The following is a 27,205-nucleotide window of genomic DNA, read 5'->3' as shown; positions in this document are numbered from 1 at the left end:
CCAAGCTCTGAAAAGATAGTGGTTCATGGGACTGTGTTGATGAGAAATGAAACTTTGTCTGGCACATTGGGATATTAAATTATGAAGAGTTATCTTTGCAACCATTCTTGTCATTAACTTAGCAGGATGCATATTCTTACATTATGGTATCATATTTTTAAGCAATGCGTCTGTTGGCTTACTCTCTCTATCAATCTTCATGAGAGATGTAAATGTGAAGGCAGGTAGATGATTTCCAACCTGTCCTCTCCCATTTTGCTCTGAATTTGGCCATTAGGCTTTGTATTTGGATTGCTTATGACTCCTGCCTAATTTCTCTCTCTTTTGTAAAACTGCCCATCTTTACCTCTCCGCTGCACTACATTTGAGACTTATATTTACTGTGTTGAAGATCACTGTACAATTCCTATCTCTTACACCATAGTCTTGAATATCAGAATGGCTTTTTTCAGATGATTAATAACAGTAGCTGGTCCATAGTCAAACATATTGTGCATGGGGTGTGGAAAGATGAGTTTGATGGGTCAGATTGCTTAATTTATTTAGAATTTTCTTTGTTCCTGACTCACATGCTGACAGGAATAGTGCCATCTGTCAGAACATTGGAACTGGCTGCAAGTAGATAATTAATCTGATTCATGGTTGTGTGATTCCTTGGTTCTGTGTATCACTTGCTGCTTATGATGAAGGGTCTAGGCCCGAAACGTCAGCCTTTTTGCTCCTATGATGCTGCTTGGCCTGCTGTGTTCATCCAGCTCTGCACCTTGTTGTCTTGGTACCTAAGTAATCCTGTGATGATACTTAATTTTAGATATGCATGATGCTGCTCCTGACATGCCCTCTTGCACTATTCGTCGAACCAGGGTTGATGGTATTGGTAGTCTTTGGAAATCTGCCTGGTCATGGGGTTGCAAATTTTGCTTGAATATAACTTGGCTGTTGCTGATGACCCACAGTGCCTCATGAATGCCCAGTCTTGAGTTGCTATATCTGTTCAAAATTTATGTCATTTAAGATGGGTATAGTGCCACACAACTGGCATTTCACACATTTGGCCAACTGCATTCTCAAGAACCAAGTCTAGCATTGCCTGTTTTTTGATTGGAGCAGACACATACTGCTGTAAGAAACTCTGCGAAATACAATGTAAGAGCGCTTACCACTTTCAGCCCTTTGCACACCAGTATCATGGTCTATATTTGGGTTCAACTATTCACTATTCATAGACAATTCAAAGACTGATTGTATATTTTCTTTTAACTTTTATCTTTTTGGACTTGCCTGTTATTTCTGATCTGTGTCGTGTGTGCTATGTAACTATTTCTTCATAAACTCAATCTTACTGTTAGTTCAAGAAAGTCTGGTTAAATTTGTCTCTTTTCAAAACACAAATTCATGTGGATCTTGGAAAAATGTACCCACAAGTGAAGGTTTCCTTTTCAAATTAACCTTGACGTGACAGACTGAGGGGGTGGATGAAAAACCAAGGGGAGCCTAATCATTTCTCCCCACTTGGAAGTTTGACGTTTGACCTAACCTGTTTAAAAACATAAAAAGTTGGGGAACCTCATCCAGGGGCTGGTCATAATGCATATCAATGTCTCAGAAAAAAACATTGATCTAGTTGTCCAATCATCAGCACCTTGGAGAGAGATTGTCGCTCACATTTTATCCAAGATCTTGGCCAGAAATGTAAATACTCAGTTAACCTTCTGCGGAGGAGATTGAAATACCCTGGAAACAATCCCAATGATAAACATATTTTGTGGACAATTTAGGAAAATGACATAGGTTGCTAATTTGAAACCATTAGGACTCTTTGCAAAGGAACACACAAAGTTGTTAGAACTAATCAATGCATATAGGTAAGTACAAAAGGGAACAAGGATCTGAATCAGAAACGTAGAGGACAAAGGAACTGTCAAAATAGATGAATGTTGAATTGTTAGGATCGTGTTCAAACATGGGATATTAGAACTATAAGTCCCTAGATACAATGAAGTTTGGTGATATGTACATGTTCAAGCAAACAGTGGTTGGTTCACTATTCCATTGCTGTAAACCAGTGAGCTACAGATGCTACAAGACCATACCATCAATGTTTGTCCTATTTGCCAATCCAATTGATGACTGTCAACCATCAGAGTTTCATTCAAGTCTTGATGTAAACCAGAAGTTAAAAGTAACCAAATATAATTGTCAGCCTGATGCCTAAGATCACAGGAATAGAACCAGCAAACATGATCACAATTCAGGAAAGTGTAATCCGAATGCAAACCCTTAAAAACAGCTTCAAACTCATTAACTTATAGAACAAATTATTGCCTAGTAATGTGGAAAGTCTTAATATAGTAGGGAATGACAAACAATAGAACTGATGTTAAAGGAGGAGGGAGATGACAGCAGCATGTATTGGACATGGTGCACATTTACAATGGAGCTGGATTGAATCAGATATTGCCTGCAAGTTCATTTCATGCAAAAGAGAGTGAAAGTACCTCCAACCGTTCATCTCAAAATGCGATGTCTACAGTGTTAGCACATTCTACTCAGAAGGATCCCAAGATTGATATTTAGTCGGTGCTGATCTATCTGATCAACTGGGCTTCCAATGGAGGGTAACAGATCATAATTCCAGTGGGGAATATTGATAGGAATGTGGCTGAAATGACAGAATGTTGTATAAATCTCTGAGTTACACTGGGAGATCAAAAGATCTCCCATTAGAAATCTCATAGAATTGCAATGATCATGCTGAAAAGGAGTATATGGGAAGAATGGATGAATATAGGCTGTAGCTTAACAGTGAAACCTTATCTTCCAAATGGAGTACCCTGTCAATGCCCACTGTTTAGACTCACTTATAAAGAATATCCACTTGGGCAAATAAACATTTGTGCAACTGGCTCCTAATAAGAGACAATGTCTTTTGGGCTTGTTAAAAAAGAAGAACATTTTGGTGAATTGAATGAATTAACTGATGGTATTTTCTGTACTTCAGGTCCGCTTAATCATGTATCAAACTTCAGAGTAACCACGTACACTAATACCTCCGTGTCTGTGGTCTGGGGTGCTACTGTCGGAGCAACAGAGTACAAGATAACATGGAGTCCGACATCAGGTAAATGAAAAGAAACCATCCCTCTAAATTATGCAACTGAGGAACATCTGTTATTTGTGTTTCCCTGGTCTTTCTTTGTGACTGTAAACAATTATAATTGCTGCTGAAGTTTAAGACTCTTTTTATGATACCTTATCATTTAGGATGATGGCATTTTTGTGTAGAGTGTCCGGGTTACTTTGAAGAAAACTTTTACTACTACCTTATACCTGTTGTTCTGTGCCAATTTAAAGACTTTGGCATTTCGGTTTTAACTTTAATGAAGGATTGATAATTGACGTTATTGATGAATTATTCTAATTCTGTTTTGTATGAATCCCATTTGACAACTCAGATACAGAAGATATTGTTACTACATGATTTCATTTACTATTATTGAATTAGTGAGAATGAAAAAGAAGCCTTGCAAACCACAGAGTAACCTCCAAAAATGATAAATTATTCTTGAGAAATTCTCAAGAAGAGCACTTGAAAGTAATTATATTGACATAGGGCCAGATTCAAAGAAGTGGAGTAGTTTTTGCAACTTCCTCCCTAACAGCATTGTAGGTCTACATGCAGCACATGGACTGCAATGGTTCAAGAAAGCTCACCACCACTTTCTCAAGGGCTACTACACAATAAATGCCAGATAAACACAGGGGCAAATAGAAGGATATGTTGATGGAATTTGATGGAGGAGGCTGACTTTGGATACCAACAGTATCATATTTAGTTGAATGCTCTCTTTCTGTGCTGTAAATGCTATTTAATTCCATGTATTCAAAGCATTATGACTGTTTGCAGTATGCATTGTGAGCCTGTATAAATTGTTTCTACGTCCTTATGTTTCAATGTTTTATTCCTTGCTAGGGAGAAGTGGTACTCAGAGTCAATATGTGGATCGCAGCACACTGTCTTACCATATTGGACATCTAAACCCTGGAACTCACTATACTATTAGCATCAATGCTGTGTACAGAAATTCTGAGGGACCTGCAGTGTCCCTTTCTCAAAAGACAGGTAAATAGTGAGGCAGAAAGGGGACACTGGCAATGCCTTTGCATCTATTCTTTATGAAAAGGAAGTTGGGTGTTTCAAGGGGGGAGTCACCAGAATGATATTGGGATCTGAAGGACCAAAATACAAGGACAGAATACGTAGGACCAGATTATCCAGATAGACGGAGCCTGGATGTAACATGACCAAAAAGTTATCGATCACTTCGGAAGTCTGGAACTTGGACTATGATGCAATTGCTTGGGAAGTTTAAACTACTTCTGGTCAATTATCCCGATTCTAGAACTCCAACAAAATCTCCAACTCTGACTTAGAGTCAGAGACCTCTGAGGATTCTGACTTACTGGCCTGAATAGTTACCCAGAAAATGTTGAGGGGATTAAAACTGGCTCTAACTTCTGGGAGTCTTTTAAACTGACGCCACCCCTCCCCCATCCGTCACACTGACCCCGCATTGCTCCAAAGCTGCCTGCATAGTTTGCTGGGCTGTGTCTATTGGGATGGATCCTACATTAGAAATCAGGCTCAATAAAGTCACAGTAAGAAAATAACTAATTTCTGTTATCTGGGTGAGAAACAGGGCCATTAAAATCATGATGATAAAAGACTGAGGGGTAGTCTGATTTGAGTGGTTAAAGTGATAAATGAATTCAGTATTTCGTTATATAGAAATGGAGGAACTATTTATTCTGCAGAGGCAATCAGAATGATGGAGATAACATTCAAAAATTAGGGTTTGGCTACTTAGGAATAAACTCAAAACAAACACTGCAAGGGCAGGTAAATGGGTTAGTAGTACAGATTATTTGTGAATCTAATTGAATGGCAGAACAACCTTGAGGGGCTGAAAGGCCTCCTCCTGTTCTGATGTATGTGACCACTTTTATTGAATGCCTGGGTAAAAAGCCATGAACCTTTAGACTTAACAGAAGTTAAACTTAACAAGAAACAAGATTTAATAAACTAAATAATAATAACTAACTGATACCATTTGAGTTTTAAAAGTTTTAAAAACTTTAGAAGTTTTTAAAAAATTGTAGAAGAAAGACTTTTGAGGGAGAGATTCCACTCTGTGGTTGTGACCTCGTGAGAAGGGATGAATTTGCATTGGAGATGGTCTTGAGTTCAACACATTGGTCGAGAGAGAATAAAGCAAAGTCCCTGTGTAAAATCTGCATTTCAAGACAGTGAGGAGGAAGAGTATTTAGGACAAGATATTTGGAAGGAATCAGAGAAGAAATGGTAGTAGCCATTCTGTGCTGAGCATTCACTGGCCCATTTTGAATGAAAGCCTCCAGTGCATAACACATGGATAAACCAGTCCATGGGATGCATTCATTGTTTACAACTACAATGAATTGTTCCATCATTTGCAGCTTCTCCAGATTCTGAACAAGTCCAATCAGTGAAGGAACTAAAGATCATCGAAACTGGATCCAACAGTTTAAAACTCGCGTGGAAAAAGATGTCTGGCATCACGGGATACAGAATATCTTGGGCTCTACTGCGAGGTAGTGGCTTTGTTTTGCTTATTTAGATCCATTAAGGTGGAGTCTAACTGCTTGCTGTGTTTGCATTGTACAGACTTCATATACATGTTTACTAAGCAATCAAACATATTCACCAGACAGATGGCCTGCAGGTTAAAATGTAGTGCTCTAATTCCCAGCCAATTAATGTGGTATTGGATAACATGGAGTGAGAGATATCAATACCAAACCTATCAAGAGTATTTTTGACCCTGCAGCCCATCTCCTATTCCATTTTCTATCCAGACAAGTTGATCCTTCAGCTTTAACCTACGTATCATCCAATTTTATAGAATGGTATAGCACAAAAGGAAGCTGTCAGCCCAACAGGCCTATGCCAGGTCTTCTTAAGAGCTATCAAATTAGTTCTAGTCACCCTCCCGTTTGCCTGCGACCCTGTAAATATTTCCACTTTTAGTGCACATGACAACTTTGCTGCTCATGCTCATTCATGTCCTCTTAAATTGTAACAGTTCAAGGTGGATTGGCGTGGACATTAGTGTGGTGGTGAAATTCTAGATAGCTTTCAACACTGCTTAATAGGCAAACAAACATGCAGAGTTCCCGATCTTGGGAAAATGGGAGCCCAAGTTAATCTGTGTCATTCTGTCAGGTGACCCCTGTAACAGTGGCAAAAGTGTAAGATATAAGATGCCTGCCCATCTTTATTGGATGAGGAATGCTTCATGTGTGAAGGATCTTAGAACAAGAATGAACAATGGGATTTTCCAAAGGATTATCATGTGATGCCCAGGCAGGTCTGAGACGCAATTCATGATCTATGTGGAGACCACATTGAATGCATCATTGACAGATAGACCATAAGACATAGGAACCAAAATAGGCCATTCAACCGAACGAGTCTGCAAGCTTTCAATCCTACTGATCCTTCTGGGAATGTGACTGGAATTACACACTCCAGATAATCTAATGGAAAACTAATGGGTTCTGTTGTGGCACAGTGGTAGTGTCCCTGCCCCTGGAACAGAGAGGCCTGGGTTCAAGTCCCACCTGATCGAGCGGTGTATAATTACAACTCTGAACAGGTTGATTAGAAAATAGTTTAATTAAAAAATGTCACAAACACTACACTGATGGAAGTAGCCTCATCCAGCTCACCAGGGCTTTAAAAGATTAACTAATTTCTGAATTATCTACAAATATGGTGTGCTCATAAAAACTGAAAGAACTGTGGATGCTGTAAGTCAGAAACAAAAACAGAAGCTGCCAGAAAAGCTCAAGTCTGGCAGCTTCTGTGAAGAGAAATCAGGGTTAATGTTTCCGGTCCAGTGACCCTTCCTCAGAACTGATGGTAGCTAGGAAAATGTCAGTTTATATGTAGAAGATAGGGTAGGGGGAGGGGGTAAGGAGTAAATGATAGGTAGCGATAGAGCCCAAAGAGAGAGAAGACAGTTGGGCAGACAAAAGAACGGATGACAATCTAGCTGGGAAAGTGAATAGCTGCTAATGGAGATTGTTAGTGCCTAACAATAGGTAGTGTGTAACGGCAGGCTATGCGGTAACAAGGCTTGGTGTGTGGGGTGGGGGGGCTAGGGCATGGGAGAGTTCAGGCGCTAAAATTATTGAACTAGATACTTAACCTTGATACTAACATTTAATTGATGATGGGAATGGCAAGTTGTCAACCCAGTAGGTTTCTTTGTATGGGCTGGGAGTGGAAGGAGGGGTTTCCTTCTTCATTGGACCCTGGGCCCACTGGATGGCCACCCACCTCAGTGGATGTCCCACCCAAGGTTTGATGCTCCCAAGGTTGTCCCCTCCCAACAGCCGCTTAAACCCTGGTCCACATCCTTCTCACAGACACCCCTCCTCATAGCTACACGTACAAAGATCTGTCCCATTGCAGCTTGCTTTCGTATTACTAGAGTGTAGTACCAACAGTGGCCACCACCCCTGGCTGGTGCTATAGGTACATCGAGAGCTGATTGACTGGCAGCTCTCTGTGGCAGGACTTCTTGTTCCTGACAGTCAGTATTTTCATCCCCAGTCTATTAATGACCAAATGTCTGTGGAGTAGCCATTCATCCCTTGGAATGTCTTCCCCAGGAACATTTTAACAGGGTGGGGAGACCAGGAGATGTGGAGACAAGAGTATCCCTTATAATTCAGCCCATGACCTTGAAATCTCCCTGTGAGTGGAAACTGTGGTTTTTGCCTCAGACTGTCAATCCTTCAGAATTTTCCTGAAGTCTCCCGGAATTAATGATTCATCTCCAGGATCCTGTGGTGAGAAAATCTAGCAGAAAAATAATAGATGCTTTCAATGTAAAGGTGTTTTCTTTTCATTTTACTTGACCAATTTGCTAATTTTAAGAATATTGAAGAACAACAGCTGTGATAAAACCTTCAGCACTTTGCATCCAGCAATAATGGCAATTCAACTTCTGCTACACTTGAGGTTTAATTGCACCAGTGGAGCTGAAGCAGGTCCCAGTAAATCCCCAGCCCATAGTGTTGGGCTTGAACCAAGAACAAGTAAGAATGAGACACTGATAACACAGTGTTGAGCCGGAGGAGCAGGCCAGACAGCATCAGAGGAGCAGGAAACTTGACGTTTCGCGTCAGGACCCTCCTTCAGAAATAGGGTGCTGACCCGAAACGTCAACAGCAGCCTGGCCTGCTGTGCTCCTCCAGCTCCACACTGTGTTATCGCTGACTCCAGCATCGGCAGTTCTTACGATATAAGAATGAGACACTGTCCTTGTTCACTTATCTCTTCAGGAGGTCCTGAGAGGACAAGAGTTGTCCCAGCTGATGCAACACTCCACGTGTTAGGTGGATTGCAAGAGAGTTCTACATACACCGTGCGAGTCTCGACTATGGTTGGAAGCAGACAAGGAATGCCTGTTGTCATCTCAGCCCAGACACGTGAGTGCCCTTGTTATTGTAGTTTAAGAAGCCAAACCCATTCCAAGCTATGGTGAGGTCTGCCTCATAGGCCTCAAATGATATGATTGGATTCTGTAAATGCACAGACCTATCTACCTACACAATCTCACATTGATACCTCAAGGGAGGCATCATTGGCCAGTGGTGTAATCATATTCATCATGGCTAGTGGTCTCTACCAGTGTTGTGCACAAGGCTGACATTCAGCCAGTTTTGAGCTTCATCATATTGCTGTCTATCTTCACTAGAGTGCCCTTTCACACTGCACTGCAGACTTCTTAACCTCTTTTGGAGTGTATTGCTGGCTCACTGGGCCTGCCTCAGGTTTTGTTTCATGCTGCTTCTGATTGGCTCAGCTTCCAAACCTTAATATAGAATAATTTCGGCGAATGATTAATAATAATGAATAAATAATGTCAATATCAATGCAAGCTTTGAGAACCTCATACCGATCAGAACTTTCTGATGCTCCCCAGAGTTTTCTCTCCAACTGAGCTACACTTGCCTACATTAGCCTGAAGCCCTGTTAGTCAAACACAGCCTAAACAGACTGTTAAAAAGTCAAAATTCACACAATGTTCACAGTTGGCTAATTAGAACATTAGAATACATACTGTACTATTTATGCACGAACAAGCATGAGGTAATCCGTTCGCTAGAAAGACACCTTCAGAGCCGGGAATCAACCATACAAAAAGTGACAATTTTTTTAAAAAGAAATATTGTGACACACCATAAATTTGCGTACAACTGAAACTGTGTTGTCGATATCCAAATACTTACCAAGTCCCATTCGTCCATCAATCATTGAACTACACTGGCTTCTAGTCAAGCAACAGCGCAGTTTTAAAATCCACATTTTTATTATCAAATCCCTCCATCTAGACCTCAGCCCTCCTATTGTGCAACCTGTATCACCACCACAAACCTCTGAAATATCTATACTCCTCTAACTCTGAGCATTTGCGCATCCACTATTGGCAGCCATGTCTTCAGCTGTCAACCCATGGAATTCTCTTCTTAAACCTCTCGATTAATCTATCCTTTTTTATTCATGTAAGATGCTCATGAAATCCTACCTCTTTTACCAAGCTTTACATTATCTCCCTTATGTGATTTTGTGATCCATTTTGGTTGATAGCAATATTGGGACCTTGCATTCTGTTACTGGCACCACATTGATGTAAATTTCCTTTCTTTTTATATGATGTCTTTAATGTGGATAAACATTCTGTCACTGAGGAATAATGAGAACTAAGTGGACATCAAGATAGAAACAGAATACTAGAAGTCTTCACACACTTGCTCTCACCAATTCCATGTGTAATAAATTTGATATACTTCGTAAGGACCTTGTTTTCCTTTTATGATGCCACTCATAACAGCGTAAGATAGCACTGAATAAAATCCTCTGAAAATTGTCCCCAAAACCCCTAACTACCCTGGATTATAAGAATCAGGAAGGGCATCACTGAAATAAATGTACAAGGCAATATGTATAAAGTTTTCAGAGTTTAGACAGATTTAGAAAGCAACCTGCAATATCATAGAATTGACACCAGAGGGCATAGAGGAGAACTGTGATGTTCAAAGCTCTTCAGCACCTTGAGCCGGAAGTGCACTAAATGTTAACGTTAATCTGCCCTATTTAAATAGTTGCAAATACATTTCAACTCTATATTTACAGATCTGTAATTAAGATTGATTTCTTGTAATCTTATGGTTCAGCTCCTACATTTCTATTGCTTTCTATTTTTTAAGCTGTTTCTAATGCAAGGCTTCCCAGCAGCTCACAGTTGCTTCACAACATCGTCCCAAATCTTGGCTAATTCCCTACTGGAATCAGGGCTGGAAAAATAGAACGCAACATCCCTCAGCTTTCCCCGAGATGGTGAGAGTGAGGAATTGTATTCAACTGCTGTCTTGTATTGGACACATGATGCTAAGGGAATGATAGTGGGAAAATCAGTCAAAAAGTAGCAAGATTTAGAAGTTAACACACTGGCTGATTAGTACTCCATTTTGAAGTTTACAAGACATGTCAGGCCGGTATATTTCATTCATGCATTTTAGTTTACTCTTGATTAATCTTATGTACTTCAAAATGGAGGTCCATGTAGCTGGTGTGTTCCATTTCCAAGTTTTTTTTTACTGTTTCTATCCCCCCACCACTGGGGTGGCACTAAATCATTTCCATTCATTCCAACATTTTGTTCAAAACAATGATGTTATCCAATCCCTGGCCACCCATCCATCCTGTGGATTAAATTTGGGAACTGGTTCAGGAATATGTGGAAGGTCAGTAAATCAGATTTTTTAAATAAAATGGTTTAAATGTTAAAGATCTAAAGTCAATTTGTTGCCATCTTTCCTTAATCAAAATTTAGGAATATAAAGTTGTTAATAAAGAAAACGCTAGTCTGAAAAAAAGTTAGACAAATCAAAGATCTGCAGATGCTAGAAATCTGAAACAAAAACAGAAATTCAGCAGGTCTGGCCGCATCTGTGGAGCGAAAGCAGAGTTAACATTTCGAGTCTGGTTCTGAAGAAGGGTCACTGGACTCAAAACATTAATTCTGCTTTCTCCCCATAGATGCTGCCAGACCTGAGTTTCTCCAGCAATTTCAGTTTTTGTTCAAAAAAAACTTGTCTAAAAAAGATAATTGCTGGGCTTCAACAGCATTGTATGAAAGAACTGGATCTCTATGTTTCTGCAGGTTCCAAACAGAAATCATCAGTCACAGCCAAACCAGTGGTTATTTCACCAGTCACCCAGGTGACCAAAACTGCCCCCGCTTTCATGTCCTGGACAGATACTGCTCGACGAACCAGCAGTCAAAGCAGGACAACCTTAGCACCTCCAACCACCGCCACAACCATCGGGAAGGTCACTGCTACTACCAGCCCCACCACAACCTCTGCTGCTGCCAGGAGACTTTCAGCACCTCAGGCCATGCAGGATGGACCTGGTAAGTGAGCTACCTGGTAAAAACATTTTCTATTCACCCTTTGGGCTATTGACTGACCGCTCCTGGTGATTTCAATCTCCTGGAACCAGCTATTTTCATCAAATTCATCAACTCATGAGTAATTAGAAAATATCTTTAGAAACAAAGGACAATATCACCCAGTGGGCAAAAGTTTTGAATACTCATGTAGACAGGGCAGAGTAGACTGGGGGTGTATCCCCTGGAAGTTAGAAGACTTAGAGATGAATTGAACAGTTTTCAAAATCTTTAGGAGACCTGATAGGGTACTTAGGCAGAAATTATTTCCGCTCAGGGACAGACATAAAAATAAGACCAGGGCTTGATTCACAAGGTGGGTATACAGAGTAAAATCATTGATCAGCCATGACCTTATTGAATGGTAGACCAAGCTTAAGAGGCCATAAGGCCTTCTTCTGATCCTGTGTTCCTTGGACAATCAAGAGAGTTGACAAAGAATGAATAGTGTTCCTCTTATTTTGCTTTAATTAGTGGAAAGTTGGAGGAACTGAACCTTTCTATGTGTTTTTCATCACAACGAAATATACTAGATAGCTCATACTATCAAAGTAATGTTGACATAAGATGCACCCTTCACTCTGTTCGTGTTAACTTCAAATATTTATTAGTTCCAAATATTAGCTCATGGTACTCTGCACCAGCTTTGTGGATTCTGTCCCACCCCACTTCATTGCCTGACATTTTTTCTCCCTCTCCCTACCTTCCTCACCTTTTTCATTGAAGGCAAAGGCTTCTTTTTGGCATAGGGGTCCACTAGTTTCTGACATCCTCTGGTCATTCATATATGAATCTTTACATCAAGTGCCAGGAGGCTACTTGTTCACTAAAGTGAGATAGATTCTGCCCTCGCCTGATAACTACACTCGAGCAATTAACAGTGGGAGCTCTGAACCAAGAATGCTGAGGCCATAACGTAAAACCCTAAATGCTGATCTGATATGAAGTCAGTCAGAACAGTATCTTTTATCTCTACAATTTAGTTCTCATTAGGTTGCCTGGTGGACAGCTGAGACATTGCTGATCTGCCAACCATATGTTGTTAATCTGCCAACCATATGTAGTTAAAGATCACTTGCTTTTTTTTAAAACTGTGGACTGAAAATGGGAAATAATACTGCTTTAAATGAAGGAAGCTGTGAAAGGAGGTGTTGGCAGTTTTGAAAGCAAGTTATTGGAGCGCTTTGTGATGTGCAATGTAGCATTATTCAAACAGTGAGGGAGCATTCCAGACAAATCAGCACCAGTTGTTGTAGGATCAGAAGAGCTTGGCATTGTAACACCATTCTGATTTGGTTCCTGGGAAGTGGCTACTGCCTTGTATGTGGATGATACAGCAGAAACTTCCAGCCTTCAAAGAGAAAACATCAACCTTTCCTTTTCTGTGTGATGGAGTAAAAGAAAATCCCTGAAACTTAACCTGTCCCTCACCTCTCCTCTGTAAGCTAATCTCTATGCAACATCTTATTGAAAATGTGACTACTCTCTGGGGATAGTTACACTGTAACTCAAGCCTCAGTCCTCATCAAAGATTTGCAAATATGGACATTTGATTAAAGCACTGAAATGTCCCAATTGTACCCCACTGTCTATCTCAGGAAAAAAAAGAAAGATGCCAGATATTTTTCAATTGATCAGGAAATATTTATTGCAAATAAATTGTTCTTAACTACTGGCAAAAGGAAAAATGAATTGCTAACTTAACTCTATAACTTATGCTCTAAAATAGAAACAGAACAACTGTGGATGCTGGAAATCTGAAACACAAACAGAAAGTGCTGGAGAATCTCAGCAGATCTGGCAGCATCTATAGAGATAGAACTAGATTTAACATTCCAATAAAGGGTCACTGGACTTGAAATGTTAACTTTCTATAGAAACTGCCAGACATTGAGTTTCTCCAGCGCTTTCAATTTATGTAACTTAAATCGTGCCCTTTTTAAAATTCCTGTACGCATATAAGCAGATACACAAAGACACAAGACAATACATTATGAGTGGGGAAGGGAAAATCAAACATTGAAGCAGAGTTCTGGCACCAATCTGGATCAAAGTTGTTGGTAACTTGTTTTCTTTTGGTTACTTTCAATTATCCAACTCTTCACTGATGGCATAAGATTGTGGGTACACCATTTCTCAGACTTACATTTGTCCTTTCAGAGTCTCTGAAGGTGTTTTCTCCACTTTCCTTTCAGGAAGGCTTTTGCAGAGAGACCAAGTAACAGAGGAAAGGCGAGAAAGAATAACTAACCACTAGGGTTCTTTTTTCACTCGTCCACATACAGAAAAGAAAGCGAACGCGAGATGGGTGCTGTCTCTTCATAGGCTGGATGTTTTTGCAGTATTATACACACACAAGGCTACAGCACCCTACCAAGGAACCAATCAAGAGGTTACTATTATGCTAAACTCTCCCAAGACAACAACCAATTGAAAAGCTAAGCAAAAGACTGCCTCTAGGCAGACTTGCCCCTGAATGCACACAGGAAATGGTGATTTGTCTGGAACTCTCCACTACTGTTCTAATCAGGCAATGTATATATATCAATGTGCTGTAGTAACTTTTTTTTAATAGAACTGCTAACACCTTTGTATAGTTTCCTTGGTTCAAAGCAGCATATGTTTCCATTTTTAGTCCACGGTCCAACAAAAAGTGGACATTATAAAAGGAAAGGGGAAAAAAACATCTTCAGTGACACTGTTAGGGTGTATTCTCAACCAGTGAATGAAAAACTGAGAATCAGTGGACCCATCGTCAACAAAGAGTTGGAAGGAATTGAAAGAAATCAAAAGGAACTGAAAGAAAACAACTCATCAAAGCCCATGATCTGGACTGGGGCCAGAACTGAGCTTCTCTGAAGTTTTTCCCCTTCTGCACCCATAATATTTTTGTCTTGTCTCTTTGCACATCTGTTTGTATGTGTATGGGAATTTTAAAAAGGGGTAGAGTTTAAGTGTAGAGTTTTAAGATGGCAATTCATGTTTCCTTTTTGTCTTTGGTTAAAAACAACTTATTTGCAATAAGTAGTTATTTACTTGTTAATGGAAAAACCTGATCAAAATATTATTTTAATCTGAGTCAGATAGAATTGGGGTAATTTGGTGGTTTGAGCAAATTTTCAATTTTGTGATGACTCCAGGAATAGTGGGGCTTGATTCCCAGGGCATCGACTCCAGTAAGTCCTGAAAATGTGTTATCTATTTTAAAGCTCCTTAAAGGGAAAATGTTTTCACAGAAATATAGTCAATAAATCTTTTACTGTGTAATTATAATGATACAGAATTATAAACTGTCAGAATACTTTAACAGATGACTTGTTCAAGATAATGTATGAATGAAAATGACACAGGGTCTTTATTCCTCCTTCAAAGAGAACAAAGCTTTATGAAACTTCTCAAGGGAGAAACTGGGACAAATTTTCAAGGACTTGCTACTCGTTCTCCATGCTCCCATATGGTGTTTTTGATTGAGTAAATACTAAGAAATTGTTTTCAGTGGTGGCAGGGCTTGTAATTGAGGGGTATAGACTTAAGGTATTTGGCAAGAAATGATCATGGACGGATGAGGAAAAGACTACTACGCAGTGAGCTTTCCTTTTATAATCTTATATGGTCTACTGGGAAGGTTAATGGAAGCAGGTTCAACAGGAACTTTCAGAAGAGAATTAGATATAACGTTGTTAAGGAAAATGTGTAGAGATGTTCAGAAAGAGTAGGAAAGTTGGACTAATTGGTCTAAGAGCTGCTACAGGGGTGATAGTTTCAAATGGCTTATAATGTTGTCTAATTCTGTGAAATATAGAATTTAATTCCTCAAAAGTTGGTAAATATTGTGTTAAATGAAATTTTCCTCTGTTAATTTGCCAAGTAGTTGCTCCAATTTGGAGACTCGAGATGTAAAAGATTTGTAGACAAGTAGGATTCTATGCTGATATTCTTGCTCAATTCTGACTACTCTTTGTTTTCTCCTTTATCAGTTTGCAGCAGAGCCAAGGCTGATATAGTGTTTTTGGTGGATGAATCCTGGAGCATTGGCCAGAATAACTTCAATAAAATCCGGGATTTTGTCTTCAGGATTGTTTCATACTTTCCGAAGATTGGACCTGCTGGAACCCAGGTAAGTGGAACTATCCTACACTGGTGAGTTTCTGGGGCAGGAGACACTCAATTAAATATTTGATGCTTTCTTATTGTGTTATGTCATGTAAAATGGAAGAAAAAAATGCTCTTTGGCCCATGTATTCTCACCTTGGTATCTTGGTGGACCCTTTCCCATAGACCTTCCCCCTTTTTGGGAAAGGCAAAGAAGCAGACAGTCATGTATATTCAGGAAATCTCAGTTAAGTTTCCTCTCCAATCTTAACAAAATTGCCTGGTGAATCATGGAAGATACTAACTTGATGATCACTCCCTAAAATCTTAACCTTCTTCCTGCCAGGCTTATGTAGTTTTACATCAATGTGCCTAATATCTTTTTGAAGTTTACAAGAATTCCCTTTTTATTGTTATTTGTGGAAAGCTGCAGATCAAACACCATCTGAGAGAAATAGTATTTGCTCACATCTAACTTTACCCTCAGCTCCCGCAGTTTAAATGGGTGGCCTCTAACTTTACTTTGTCCCTTTGCCTTAACCAACCTATTCCTGTTTACATTATTGATAACCTTAATAATAGTAAAGAATTGTATCAGATTCCTTAAAAGTCTATCTTTCATCTCTCTCTAGCCACCACCATCACTATCCCTGGATTTGTCCTGTCCCATTGGCAGGACAGACCCAGCACAGGTGGCAGCACAGTGGTATACAGTTAGGAGGGAGTTGACTTGGGAGTCCTCAACATTGACTCTAGACCCCATAAAGTCTCATGCTTCAGGTGATATATGGTCAAGGAAACATCCTGCTGATTACCATGTACTGTCTTCCCTTGGCTGATGAATCAGTAGTCCTCTATTTTGAGCAACACTTGGAGGAAGCACTGAGGGTGGCAAGGATGCTAAATGTACTCTAGATGGGAAATTTCACTGTCCACCATTGAACAACTTGGCAACAGTACTACTGATCGAGTTGGTCAGGTCCTAAAGGACATTGCTGCTAGACTGACCTTGCAGCAAATGGTGAGGGAACCAACAAGAGGGAAAAACATACTTGATCTCATTGTTACCAATCTGCTGGCTGTAAATTCATCTGTCCATGACAATATCAGTAAGAGTGACTGGTCAGTCACTGCACAGTCCTTGTGGAGATGAAGTCACACCTTCAGTTTGAGAACACAACCAATGGATCAGATCTAAGCTCTGCCATTCCTGCCACATCCAGTCATGAAAGGTGGTGGACAATTAAATAACTCATTGAAGAAGCAGGTGCCACAGATATCTCCATCTTCAATGGTAGAAGATCCCAACATGTCAGTGCAAAAGATAAGAGAGATGCATTCTCAGCAATCTTCAGCCAGAAGTGCCAAGTGGATGATCCATTGTGGTCTCTGTCAGTGGTTGCATGATCAGCCAACTCGATTCACTCCAATGTGATATCAAGAAACAGTTGGAGGTACTTGATACTGCAAAGGTGATGGGCCCTGACAGCATTTTGGCGACAGTACTGAAGATTTGTGCTCCAGAAATTGACACTCCCCTACCCAAGCTGTTTCAGTACAGTTACAACATTGGCATCTACCCAACAATGTGGAAAATTGCCCCAGGTATGTCCTGCACCCAAAAAGCACAAATCCAACTCAGTCGATCATCAGCAAAGTCATGGAAGGTGTCATCAACAATGCTATCATGCAGCACATGCTTTGCAATAAGGACCTCTCAGTTCCTGACCTCATTACAGCCTTGGTAAAAACGTGGACAAAAACACTGAATTCTGGAGGTGAAGTGAGCATGACAACCCTTGACATCAAGTACACATTTAACCAAGTTTGGCATCAAAACTAGAATCATTGCGAATTGGGGGGCAAATTCTCCACTGGTTGGATTCATACCTGCTACATAGGAAGATGGTTGTGGTTGTTGGAAGTGCATCATCTCAGCTCCACGACAACTATGCAGGAGTTCGTCAGGGTAGTGTCCTAGGCCTAACATCTCTAACTGCTTCATCAATGACCTTGCCTCTATCATGAGGTTAGAAGTGGAGATGTTCACCAATGATTGCTCAATGTTCAGCACCATTCGTGACCCTCAGACACTGAAGCAGTCCATGCTCAAATGTAACGAGATATGGACAATATTCAGGCTGACAGGTGACAAGTAACATTCACACCAGACAAATGCCAGACAATGACCATCTCCAATAAGATACAATCTAGCCACTGCTTTTGACATTCAGTGGTGTTAACATCAGCATCCTGGGGGTTGCCATTAACCAGAAATTCAGCTGGACTCGCCACATAAATACAGTGGTTACAAGATCAGATCAGAGGCTAGGAATACTGTAGTGAATAACTCACCTCCTGACTCTCCAAAGCCTGTTCGCCATCTTCAAGACACAAGTCAATTGTGATTAAATACTCCCCACTTGCCTGGATGAGTTCAGCTCCAGCAACACTCAAGAAGCTTGACATCATCCAAGACAAAGCAGCATCCACAAGCATCCAAGCCCTCCCTCACCGACGCTCAGTAGCAGCACTATCTGCAAGAAGCATTGCAGAAATTCACCAAAAATCCTTACACAGCACCTTACAAACCCACAACTACTTCCACTTAGAAGGACAAGGGCAGAAAATACATGGGAATACCACCTACAAGTTCCCCTTCAAGCCACTCACCATTATGACTTGGAAAAATATTGCAATCTCATCGCTGTCACTGAGTCAAAATCCTAGAATTCTGTCCCTCAGGACATTGTAGGTCTACTTACAGCACATGAACTGCAGCAGCTGAAGAAGGCAGCTCACCATCACCTTCTCAAGGGCAACTAGGGATGGGCAATAAATGCTGGCCACCTAGTGGTGCCCATGTCCCATGAATGAATACAAGAAAGTCACAGGATGCCATCTATCACGCAGCACATAGCATGAATGTCATCTGCTTTATCCTTTTCTGTCTGATCCTTGGTCTTAAAATATTCTCCTGAGGTTGGGCAGAATTCTAAAAGAGGTTTTAACATGGTCCTAATATTTGATTATTTCAGTGAGCTTGTAGCTAAGGAGTAAGTTAACACTTCAGTGATCCTTATGTCTGGCCAATACTTGATAGTGATATCATGTTATCAGAGCTGAAGAGTGTTAGAAAATTTGGCTGTTAAAAGGGCAAACTGACCCACTAAGGTTTCCCACATAGAGCATGATTAAAGAAAAGAGGTATCGACATTTTCTCCCCTAGCACTGAGACCAGTTGTGACAGCCTGACTGTTATTCGAGCTGAGTTTGTAGGCCAGTTATTGAGCCTGCTCTCTTCTTGGCTGAATGGCTAAATTACACATTTTTCAGTGGCGCCTTTTGACCTGCTCATATAGGAAAAAAAAGTTCCTTGCAGATGGAGAATTTGGGAATTTAATCCAACTAATTGTTGGATCTCCTACACCGCAAGGGCTTCAGTGGTTCAAGGAAGCAGTTTAGCACCACCCTCTCCAGGGCAATTAGGGATGGGCAATAAATACTGTCCGAGACAGCGACACCCACATCCCATGAACAAACAAAACAAATTTTTCCTAATCAGATTATAATTTTGCTGTTATTCCATTTTTCTCGTCGATGAAACTTTCACCATCCAGCCAGTGATAATTCAGTGTATTTTTCACTTTGAAGTTGTTAGTTGGTATGTAGTTGATATCAATTCTTGATGTGGTTCCTTTGTCTTTTGTAACAGGTTGCTGTAGCTCATTACAGTGATAATCCCAGGACAGAGTTCAAGCTTAGTCAACACAAGGACAGGAATTCAGTTTTGAGAGCCATCAGAGCAGTTCAGTATCGAGGAGGCAACACCAGAACAGGTGAAACATTCAATATATTTATCAGTATGAAGTAGGCAGTGACAGAGGATGATATCTTTCTTGGCTAGAAAGGGATTGTGCATTTTTGTTTCTTGAGGAATAAGGTCTCATGCTTGTTTGGTACAATTGGTGATATAATCATCCAGTTACACAACATGATTGTTGCTGTATTGGAGCCATTGCATATTAATCTTGATCCTGTAAAGTATTTTTCCTTCATGTATTTTATTTTATGTTTATAATCTATGCACCTATCCATCTACTACTATTATGCATCCTCTACTATTATTCCTTCACCATCAAATTCCTGTATCCTTTACACCAATCATCTACATTACCTGCCCAGACCCATTATTTAATTTCATTAACAATTGTTACAGAATAGTATTATTCTACTTTGTCTTGAATTATTATACTAAAACAGAACACAAAATCTCTCTTACATTCATGTTCAATTTGAAATAACGCAATGGTCATTTACTTAAAATGGTCTTAACATAGAACCTATTTAAAGCACCAGCATCTTTCCCCTTCTATACATATGGCCATGCTTCCTTGCACTATTAACCAGCTCCAGTTGCCACTGGAATTGTCCATGTTGAGCAGTTTGGACCACATTTCTCTAGAACATGTAGTCTAGGAGATTCAAATATAATTTCCCGTTTCTCTGTGCAAGGAGGAATTCCTTCTTTAAAATTTCTGGGTGCCACTGCAGAGCTGTCTGACCTTGAGATGTGTCTTATCCACTGCTTTTACATGGGGGAGCATATCATACTATGTATTTTTCCCTAGTTCAGTGACATGTTTTTCTCTCTTGTTTTCCCAGCCAGAGGCATTGGTTATGTATTAAAGGAGTTATTCCAGACAACTGCTGGAATGCGACAGAATGTCCCACACATTCTGGTGTTGCTGACTGATGGACAGTCACAGGATGATGTGGAATTGCCAGCAAGAGTGGCGTTTGGTCTAGGTATTGTCCTCTTTGAACATTATCTACCAACTAACTGTTAATAGCTTGCATCTTCTGGTAAAGCCCAGGAATGGCAATTAATAAATTTAATACCTGTAGTCAATGAGAACTTTTGAATTACTTTCTCATTCATTACATTGGGAAATGTGAAACCATTTCATGGAATCCCTACAGCGTGGGAGCAGGACATTTGGCCCATCAAGTCTACACCGACCCTCCAAAGAGAATCCCACCCAGACCCACCCCTCTACCCTATCCCTGTAACCCTGCATTTCCCATTGCTAACCCACCTAGCCTTCACATTCATGGACACTATAGCATGGCCAATCTACTTAACCTGCACATCTTTGCACTGTGGGAAGAAACCAGAGCACCCGGAGGAACCCGATGCAGAGACAGGAAGAATGTGCAAACTCCACCCAGACAGTTGCCTGAGGGTGGAATTGAATCTTTGGGTCCCTGGTGCTCTGAAGTAGCAGTGCTAACCACTGAGCCGCTGTGCCACCCAGCAGTCTGGCAAACTCAGTACAGAAATGGGATCAGTTATCCTCTTCTAAATCAGGACAGGATATGATATGGAGTAGGACTTGAAGTTGATGCTATTCCTATGTATTCATTGTTCTTGTTCCCTTGTGGGATAAACATTGGGCTTGTGAGATGGTCTTGAAGAAGCTTTAAGAAGATGAGAAGTAATTGTAAAATGTTTATTGTGGAAATATTAGATTAAGGGTGTTTGGTTCTGTTCTTGACACAGCAAAGTTATCACTCTTTGGGTTTTCCATTGAAATAAACTCACTGAGCCAAGGATATGGACAGATCCCAGTTATTCCCTAAACAGCGCCTTTCACATCTAAGTCATCATTCAAGGGATGATCGAGAAGTGCCAAGTCAATATAAAATTTTTAACACGTCAAGAAATGATGCAAGGTTTGTTAGTCTTTGAAATCCTCTTACACAGAGAGTAGTGGAGACTGAGTTATTGAAGATGTTTAAGACTGAGCTGGATGGACTTTTGATCTGCAAGGGTTATGGGGCATAAATAGGAAACTAAAGTTAAGGCCACAATCAGATCAGCAGCAGTTTTATAGACTGTCGACTAGACTGAAGGGGCTGAATGGCCAATGGTGATTCCTATTTCTGATGACCTTATACTAGATTGGTTGCTTGTTGTGCACATCTGAGAGCCAATCAAAGAGAGGCTTTAGCAAAGACCTGGATAGAACTCAACCATCAGGTTGCTACCAAATTAGTGGGAGTAGTTCAAGAGACCATAAAGAAGGAAGAGGGCAAATTAGCAGGCAAGAGACAAACAAAAAGAAAATCACAACGGGTCAGGCAGCATCTGTGGAGCGAGAACAAGCTAGTCTAGTCTAGATGTCCCTCCATCGGAGTTGAAGTGAAATTTGGAGGGGCCAGCATTTATTCAATAGTTAGGGGGGTGGAGTGCTAGGGGAGAAGGGGTGTGGATAGTTCAGATTAAGTGATCAGAATGTGAGAATGGCGGAACAATGGTGAGTCTAACTGCCAGACAGGAAAGAACAGACAGTCCCACTGGAGTGGGGGGAAGGAGAGAAGACCTGGTGACAGAGAATACAACAAGTAAAGCTAAAAGAAAAGGAAGAAACAGGAATGAGTTCACAATCTGAAGGTTTTAAACTCTATATTAAGTCCAGAAAGTTGTAATACTCCAATGTTGTAATGCTACAGTGCTCCAGCGAATCACAGCACAGACTGGAGGAACAACATCTCACCTTCAGATTAGGCGCCTTACAACCTTCTGGACCTGATATTGAGTTTAATACGTTTAGATTGTGAACTCAGTCCCATTTCTTCCTATTGTTTTAACTTTACTTGTTGTATTCTCTGTCACCATGTTCCCTCTCCCCTCACCCCACTCCAGTGGGACTCATTTCAGTTTGGCAGTTAGACACACCATTGTTCTGCCATTCTCACATTCCAATCACTTAATCTGAACTATCAACGCCCTTTCTCTCCCCAGCACTCTACACCTCCCATCCCCCCTCAACTATTGCATAAATGCTGCACCCTCTACATTTCACATCAGCTCTGATGAAGAGTCATCTAGACTCGGAACATTAGCTTATCGTCTCTCCGCACGTGCTGCCTGACCTGCTGTGATTTCCAGCACTTTTTGTTTTCAGTATAGATTCCAGCATCTCCATAATTTGCTCCTATAAAAATAAAACCTTTTGCTTATCAGAAATAATTCACATATTTTCATAGTTCCATGAAGGCTTGTGATAAACTAATTATAAAAGAACTGTTTTCTGTGACAGAGGGGCTAGTAACCTAAGCTCACAGATTTAAGGTCGTTAGCAAAAGATCGAGAGAAATCATGAATAAAAGGAAATAACGCAGTGTTTTTTTTAGTGATCAGGAATGCATTGCCTGCAATGATGTTGGAAGTAGGTTTAATAATAAATTTCAAAAAGGTTATGAGATAAATACTTGAAGTGGAAAAAATTACAAGGCCCTGGGGTACAAAGAGATGATGGGGACTAAGTGGAAAGCATAGTTGCAAAGGGCCAAGCATAGCTTCTGAGCTGTGTTGTACAATCTAAGTTATACATTGTGTAATATTACAGACTTATTGAATTAATATTTAATTAGAAGAGTAAAAGGTTGAGTCTGATGATAAGGAAATAACCTAATCAAGAAATCCATGTGACTTCACAAGCCATGAGACAGATTGTCAAGCATGAAACAATCTTTCAGGTATTAAAGTCATCTCTGTGGGGATTACAAGCGCAAGTATGGATGAACTCAGAAGAATCATCTACCGTGGCCCCCAAAATAACATATTTTTCGCAAACACATTTGATGATTTACCATTGATTGAAAGAGAGCTGGTAGAAAGGATCTGCAGTGACGCCACAAAGACTGAGGTAGGAACTTCTCACATTCACAAACCTCCAGTGTTATTTGCTCACTTTGTCATATCATAACTGGACTATTTTGAACTTTGCAGGTCAAAGGTCAAGAAATAGATTAGAGGAGGTGCAGAAATTTATTAATATGGCACAGGTCTCCAGAGCTTTAGTCATGTGGTGAGACCTGAGAAACTAGGATTGTTCTCTTTCAGTTAGCTAAGGGGAGATTTCATAAAGATGATCAAAATCTTGAATTTTGATGGACTAAAATGGAAAAAGAGTTTCCAGTGGCAAAACTGTTGGTAACTAGAGGATGCAAATTTAAGGTAAAATACTATACATTTTTACATAACAGGTTGTTATGAGTGTGAAGGGCTGTTGGAAGCAACTTCAGTATTAATTTTCAGAATAGCATTGGATAAATAGAGTTTATATTCACATATAAGTCAACATTTTGGGCCCAAGTATTTAGACAAAAAAAGTTAAGGATTGATTTGCAATTGAATGATATTTTTGAGCATTTGAAATACATGCATATTCCTGAGTGTGATGATGCACTTTGGATCATCCACTTTATTGTTATATTGGATTGGAAGTGAAGGAGCATTCGTGACCCAATTGGCACCATTTTGGAGTGGCCTTTTGCAATCTCTGACATTCTTTCCCAGTAACAGCTCCTTTCACTCACTTCCTCCTCCTGCTGCTCCTCTTCCGCCCCACTCTCAGCAAAGGCTAAACAGAGAAAACATCGAGCGGATGGGTTGTGAAAGGGAGAGAGAGTCGATCTTCATGAGAAGTAGGCAATAGATGCAAGTAGACTATAACAACTTTAATCAACAGGATTTTCTGATCAAAAATTCAGGATTAACTTATATATGAGAAAAGTGAGAAGTTCAGGATATTTTGGATCAGATGTTGGGGGTTGACTTTTACACAATATAAACAATCACTCAAGTAAAAATGATACTTAAAGGAGGAAAATTTGTACAGATGTGGGGATAGAGGAGGCAAACAGAACCAATTGGATAGCTCTTTGAAAAAACAGGCACAAGAACAATGGATTGAATAGTTTCTTTCTGTGCTATATGATTCAATTAATGTTTAGGATGGCCTTAAAGGGACAGAAGATAATAGCTGCAGCTTGCTGAGACAGTATTCTGCAGATCTAGAATGCTGGACTGTGGAATTCTAAAACACAGGTTCATTTCCTTATTTCCCTACCATCATGGTTCAGTTCACTCAATTGGCTAGATGGCTGGTTTGCATTGCAGTATGATACCAAAAGCATGAGTTTAATTCCTGTACTAGCTGATGTCACCAAGGAAGTGCCACCTTCTCAACCTCTCCCATTGCCTGAGGCATTGTGACCCTCAAGTGAAACCACTACCAGTAATCTCTCTCTGACAAGAGAGCAGTCTTCCTGGACAATGGTGACTTTAATCAACTTTGAGAGTCACACAACAGCTGCTTTCCATTGAAATAGCATGGATGGGGTGGGACTATCAGAGGCGGAGTCAGTCAGTGTTGGCTTGTACATTCTCCCCTGACAATTATAGAAAGACCAGGCACTGAGGTTTTCTTGTCTGCCTGACTACCTATCTTTTCAGTTGTGGCAATGAAGACCAGACAGGGACTAAGCAGTTAAACATATGGAACATTCAACCCAGTAAACTCACATTGATTCTTTGATCCATCCAAGGATCCAGTAGTTCTTTTGCATTATCCATGTCTACAGTTTTCTGAATGTTGCATTTGAGGCAGGGTGTCATCTATTCCAGGTCTATTCCAAAGAATATGCTTTCTATCTGTTTAATGCCAAAAAGATCCTTGGCCACCAGAGATTATGTTCAGAAATCAGGCATTCACAGCCCATTTAAATTAAAATAGATGGAACATTGTCAGATTACGCATGCAGTTTCCCAATGCCTCTTCCCAAGATACCTGCTGGTATCTTGAAAAGGGAACGTTTACCCTTAGGTGTGAATTAGTTGCTGTATGACATACGTTTAACTTGAAGTTTCCTCTATTGGTCTCTAGTTCTGATGCCCTGGTTTAGTACAGAAAACTTATCCACAAAACCACTGTGAGTTCATTGCAAAGCTCATTGTTGAACTAAAACAATTTGATGTGTTATCAATTCATCCAGATTTTATTTTAAAGCTGCAGCTGGACATTAAACTTATTTGCTCAAGCATAGTTTCATGTTTATTCTGTACCCTTTTACAGCCAAAAGTGTTTGGTTACTTGGGCAACTGATGATATTACCTGTCACTGCATTTGGTTCTTTTTTACTGGTTTCTTTGTTTGGGTTGCTGTGCGTGATGTCTGATAATTTACGTGTTTTCTAGAACCCTATACAAGGTGGATCTGAAACTAGGTCCTACATTGATAATCAGCAAACAGAATCTATAATATCCAAAGTGTCCAAGCATGAAGTTGAAGATGTCAGAAAGCCCGAAGGTCCCTGTGCATCACACTGCTTGAAGGTGAGCTTCTCAATAATATGATGCTCAATGACAATTCTGTCAGTTCTCTGTCACTTGAGTAGAAATCATCATCAACTGGGAATAAAATAGGTGGTGGTGCATTGCTGACTGTTTCCGTACCATGTTCATTTTCCCTTCCATTAGTTTGCTGAGATGGAATGCATAACGGGTGCCCTGCCCACTGTCAACCTCCATCAATATGTAGCTGAATTTTGCCTGCACCCTTACTAGACAGCTCTGGGCAAATTGTTCACCACGCAGCGAAGGGTACAATACAAAATTCCCTGTTAAAATTTTTGGAATCCAAAGTAAGGTTGCCAACCTTCCCAACACTGCACTATCCAGGAACATAATCACCGGGGCATTTCCTTGAGTGAACCAGATCACTGAGGTGTCAAATAAATTGTTTTATTTTCATTATATTGTAGCATTTTAATTATTTATAACCTTTATAATAAACTGGGAGCAAAAGACTGTTTGACTGCAGAAGATGGTTGAAGTGGGGAGGAATATGGTCAGCAGACTGAGCTCATCTGCCTTTACGGTGATATAGCCATGGGCTATGTGATCAAGGGAAACTTTTGAACTTGGCTCAAAGCATCTTTATTGGATAAACATTATGTCCTTTTAAAATAGATTGGAGAATACAATGTTTGATTTGATATATTTTTGCTTCCAACAAGGAGGGTGTTGCTGTCGTTGGTCATTGTGGCTCTTCATTTATTAATTTTACTTTAATTAATTGAAATGAACTGCTGAAGTTTGCACTTGAATTTCTGACCCGCACATCCAGACACAAACCTCAGTGTGCAAATCTAAAAAAGTCCCACTGAAGAAGTATTCTGAGGCTGAGGAATAATTTGCATTGCTATAACTTGATTGAGTTTTTGAGGTAGTGATGAAGAGTTTTGTTGAAGTCAGAGCAGTGGATGTGGTCTATATGGACTTCAGGAAGGCATTTAACAAGGTTCTTCATGGTAGACTGGATAGCAAGGTTAGATTGCATGGCATACAGGGAGAATTAGCCATTTGGATACACAACTGGCTCAAAAATAGGAGACAGAGGGTGGTGGTGGTGGAGGGTTGCTTTTCGGAGTGGAGACCTGTGACCAGTGGTGTGCCACAAGGATCAGTGCTGGGTCCACTGTTTTTTTGTCATTTATAGTAATGATTTGGATATGAATATAGGAGGTATGGTTAGTACGTTTGTAGATGACTACAAAATTGGTGGTGTAGTGGACAGCCAAGAAAGTTATTTCTGTGTACAGTGGGCCCTTGATCAGATGGGCCAATGGGCCAAGGAGTGGCAAATCAAGTTTAATTTAGTTAAATGTGAGGTGCTGCATTTTGGGAAGATAAATCA

The 27,205-nt window shown here is 40.2% G+C and overlaps 1 protein-coding gene across 1 annotated transcript in view; it reads left to right on the top strand.

Annotated features, from left to right (window-relative positions):
• Window positions 1-16,131, top strand: part of col7a1l (collagen type VII alpha 1-like) — a 34,920-nt gene extending 18,789 nt beyond the window's left edge. The window contains exons 9-15 of the mRNA XM_048609988.1: window positions 3,002-3,121; window positions 3,974-4,123; window positions 5,497-5,631; window positions 8,392-8,538; window positions 11,277-11,528; window positions 15,542-15,681; window positions 16,084-16,131. Of these exons, the coding sequence (XP_048465945.1) occupies window positions 3,002-3,121; window positions 3,974-4,123; window positions 5,497-5,631; window positions 8,392-8,538; window positions 11,277-11,528; window positions 15,542-15,681; window positions 16,084-16,131 (992 nt within the window). The remainder of the gene's footprint in view (window positions 1-3,001; window positions 3,122-3,973; window positions 4,124-5,496; window positions 5,632-8,391; window positions 8,539-11,276; window positions 11,529-15,541; window positions 15,682-16,083) is intronic.
• The last annotated feature ends 11,074 nt before the right edge of the window (window positions 16,132-27,205 follow it).

This window comes from Rhincodon typus, chromosome 22 (assembly GCF_021869965.1).
Source record: "Rhincodon typus isolate 14 chromosome 22, sRhiTyp1.1, whole genome shotgun sequence".
Taxonomy (NCBI): domain Eukaryota; kingdom Metazoa; phylum Chordata; class Chondrichthyes; order Orectolobiformes; family Rhincodontidae; genus Rhincodon; species Rhincodon typus.
The sequence above is the reverse complement of the archived record's forward strand: the minus strand, read 5'-3'. Positions and strand labels throughout refer to the sequence as shown.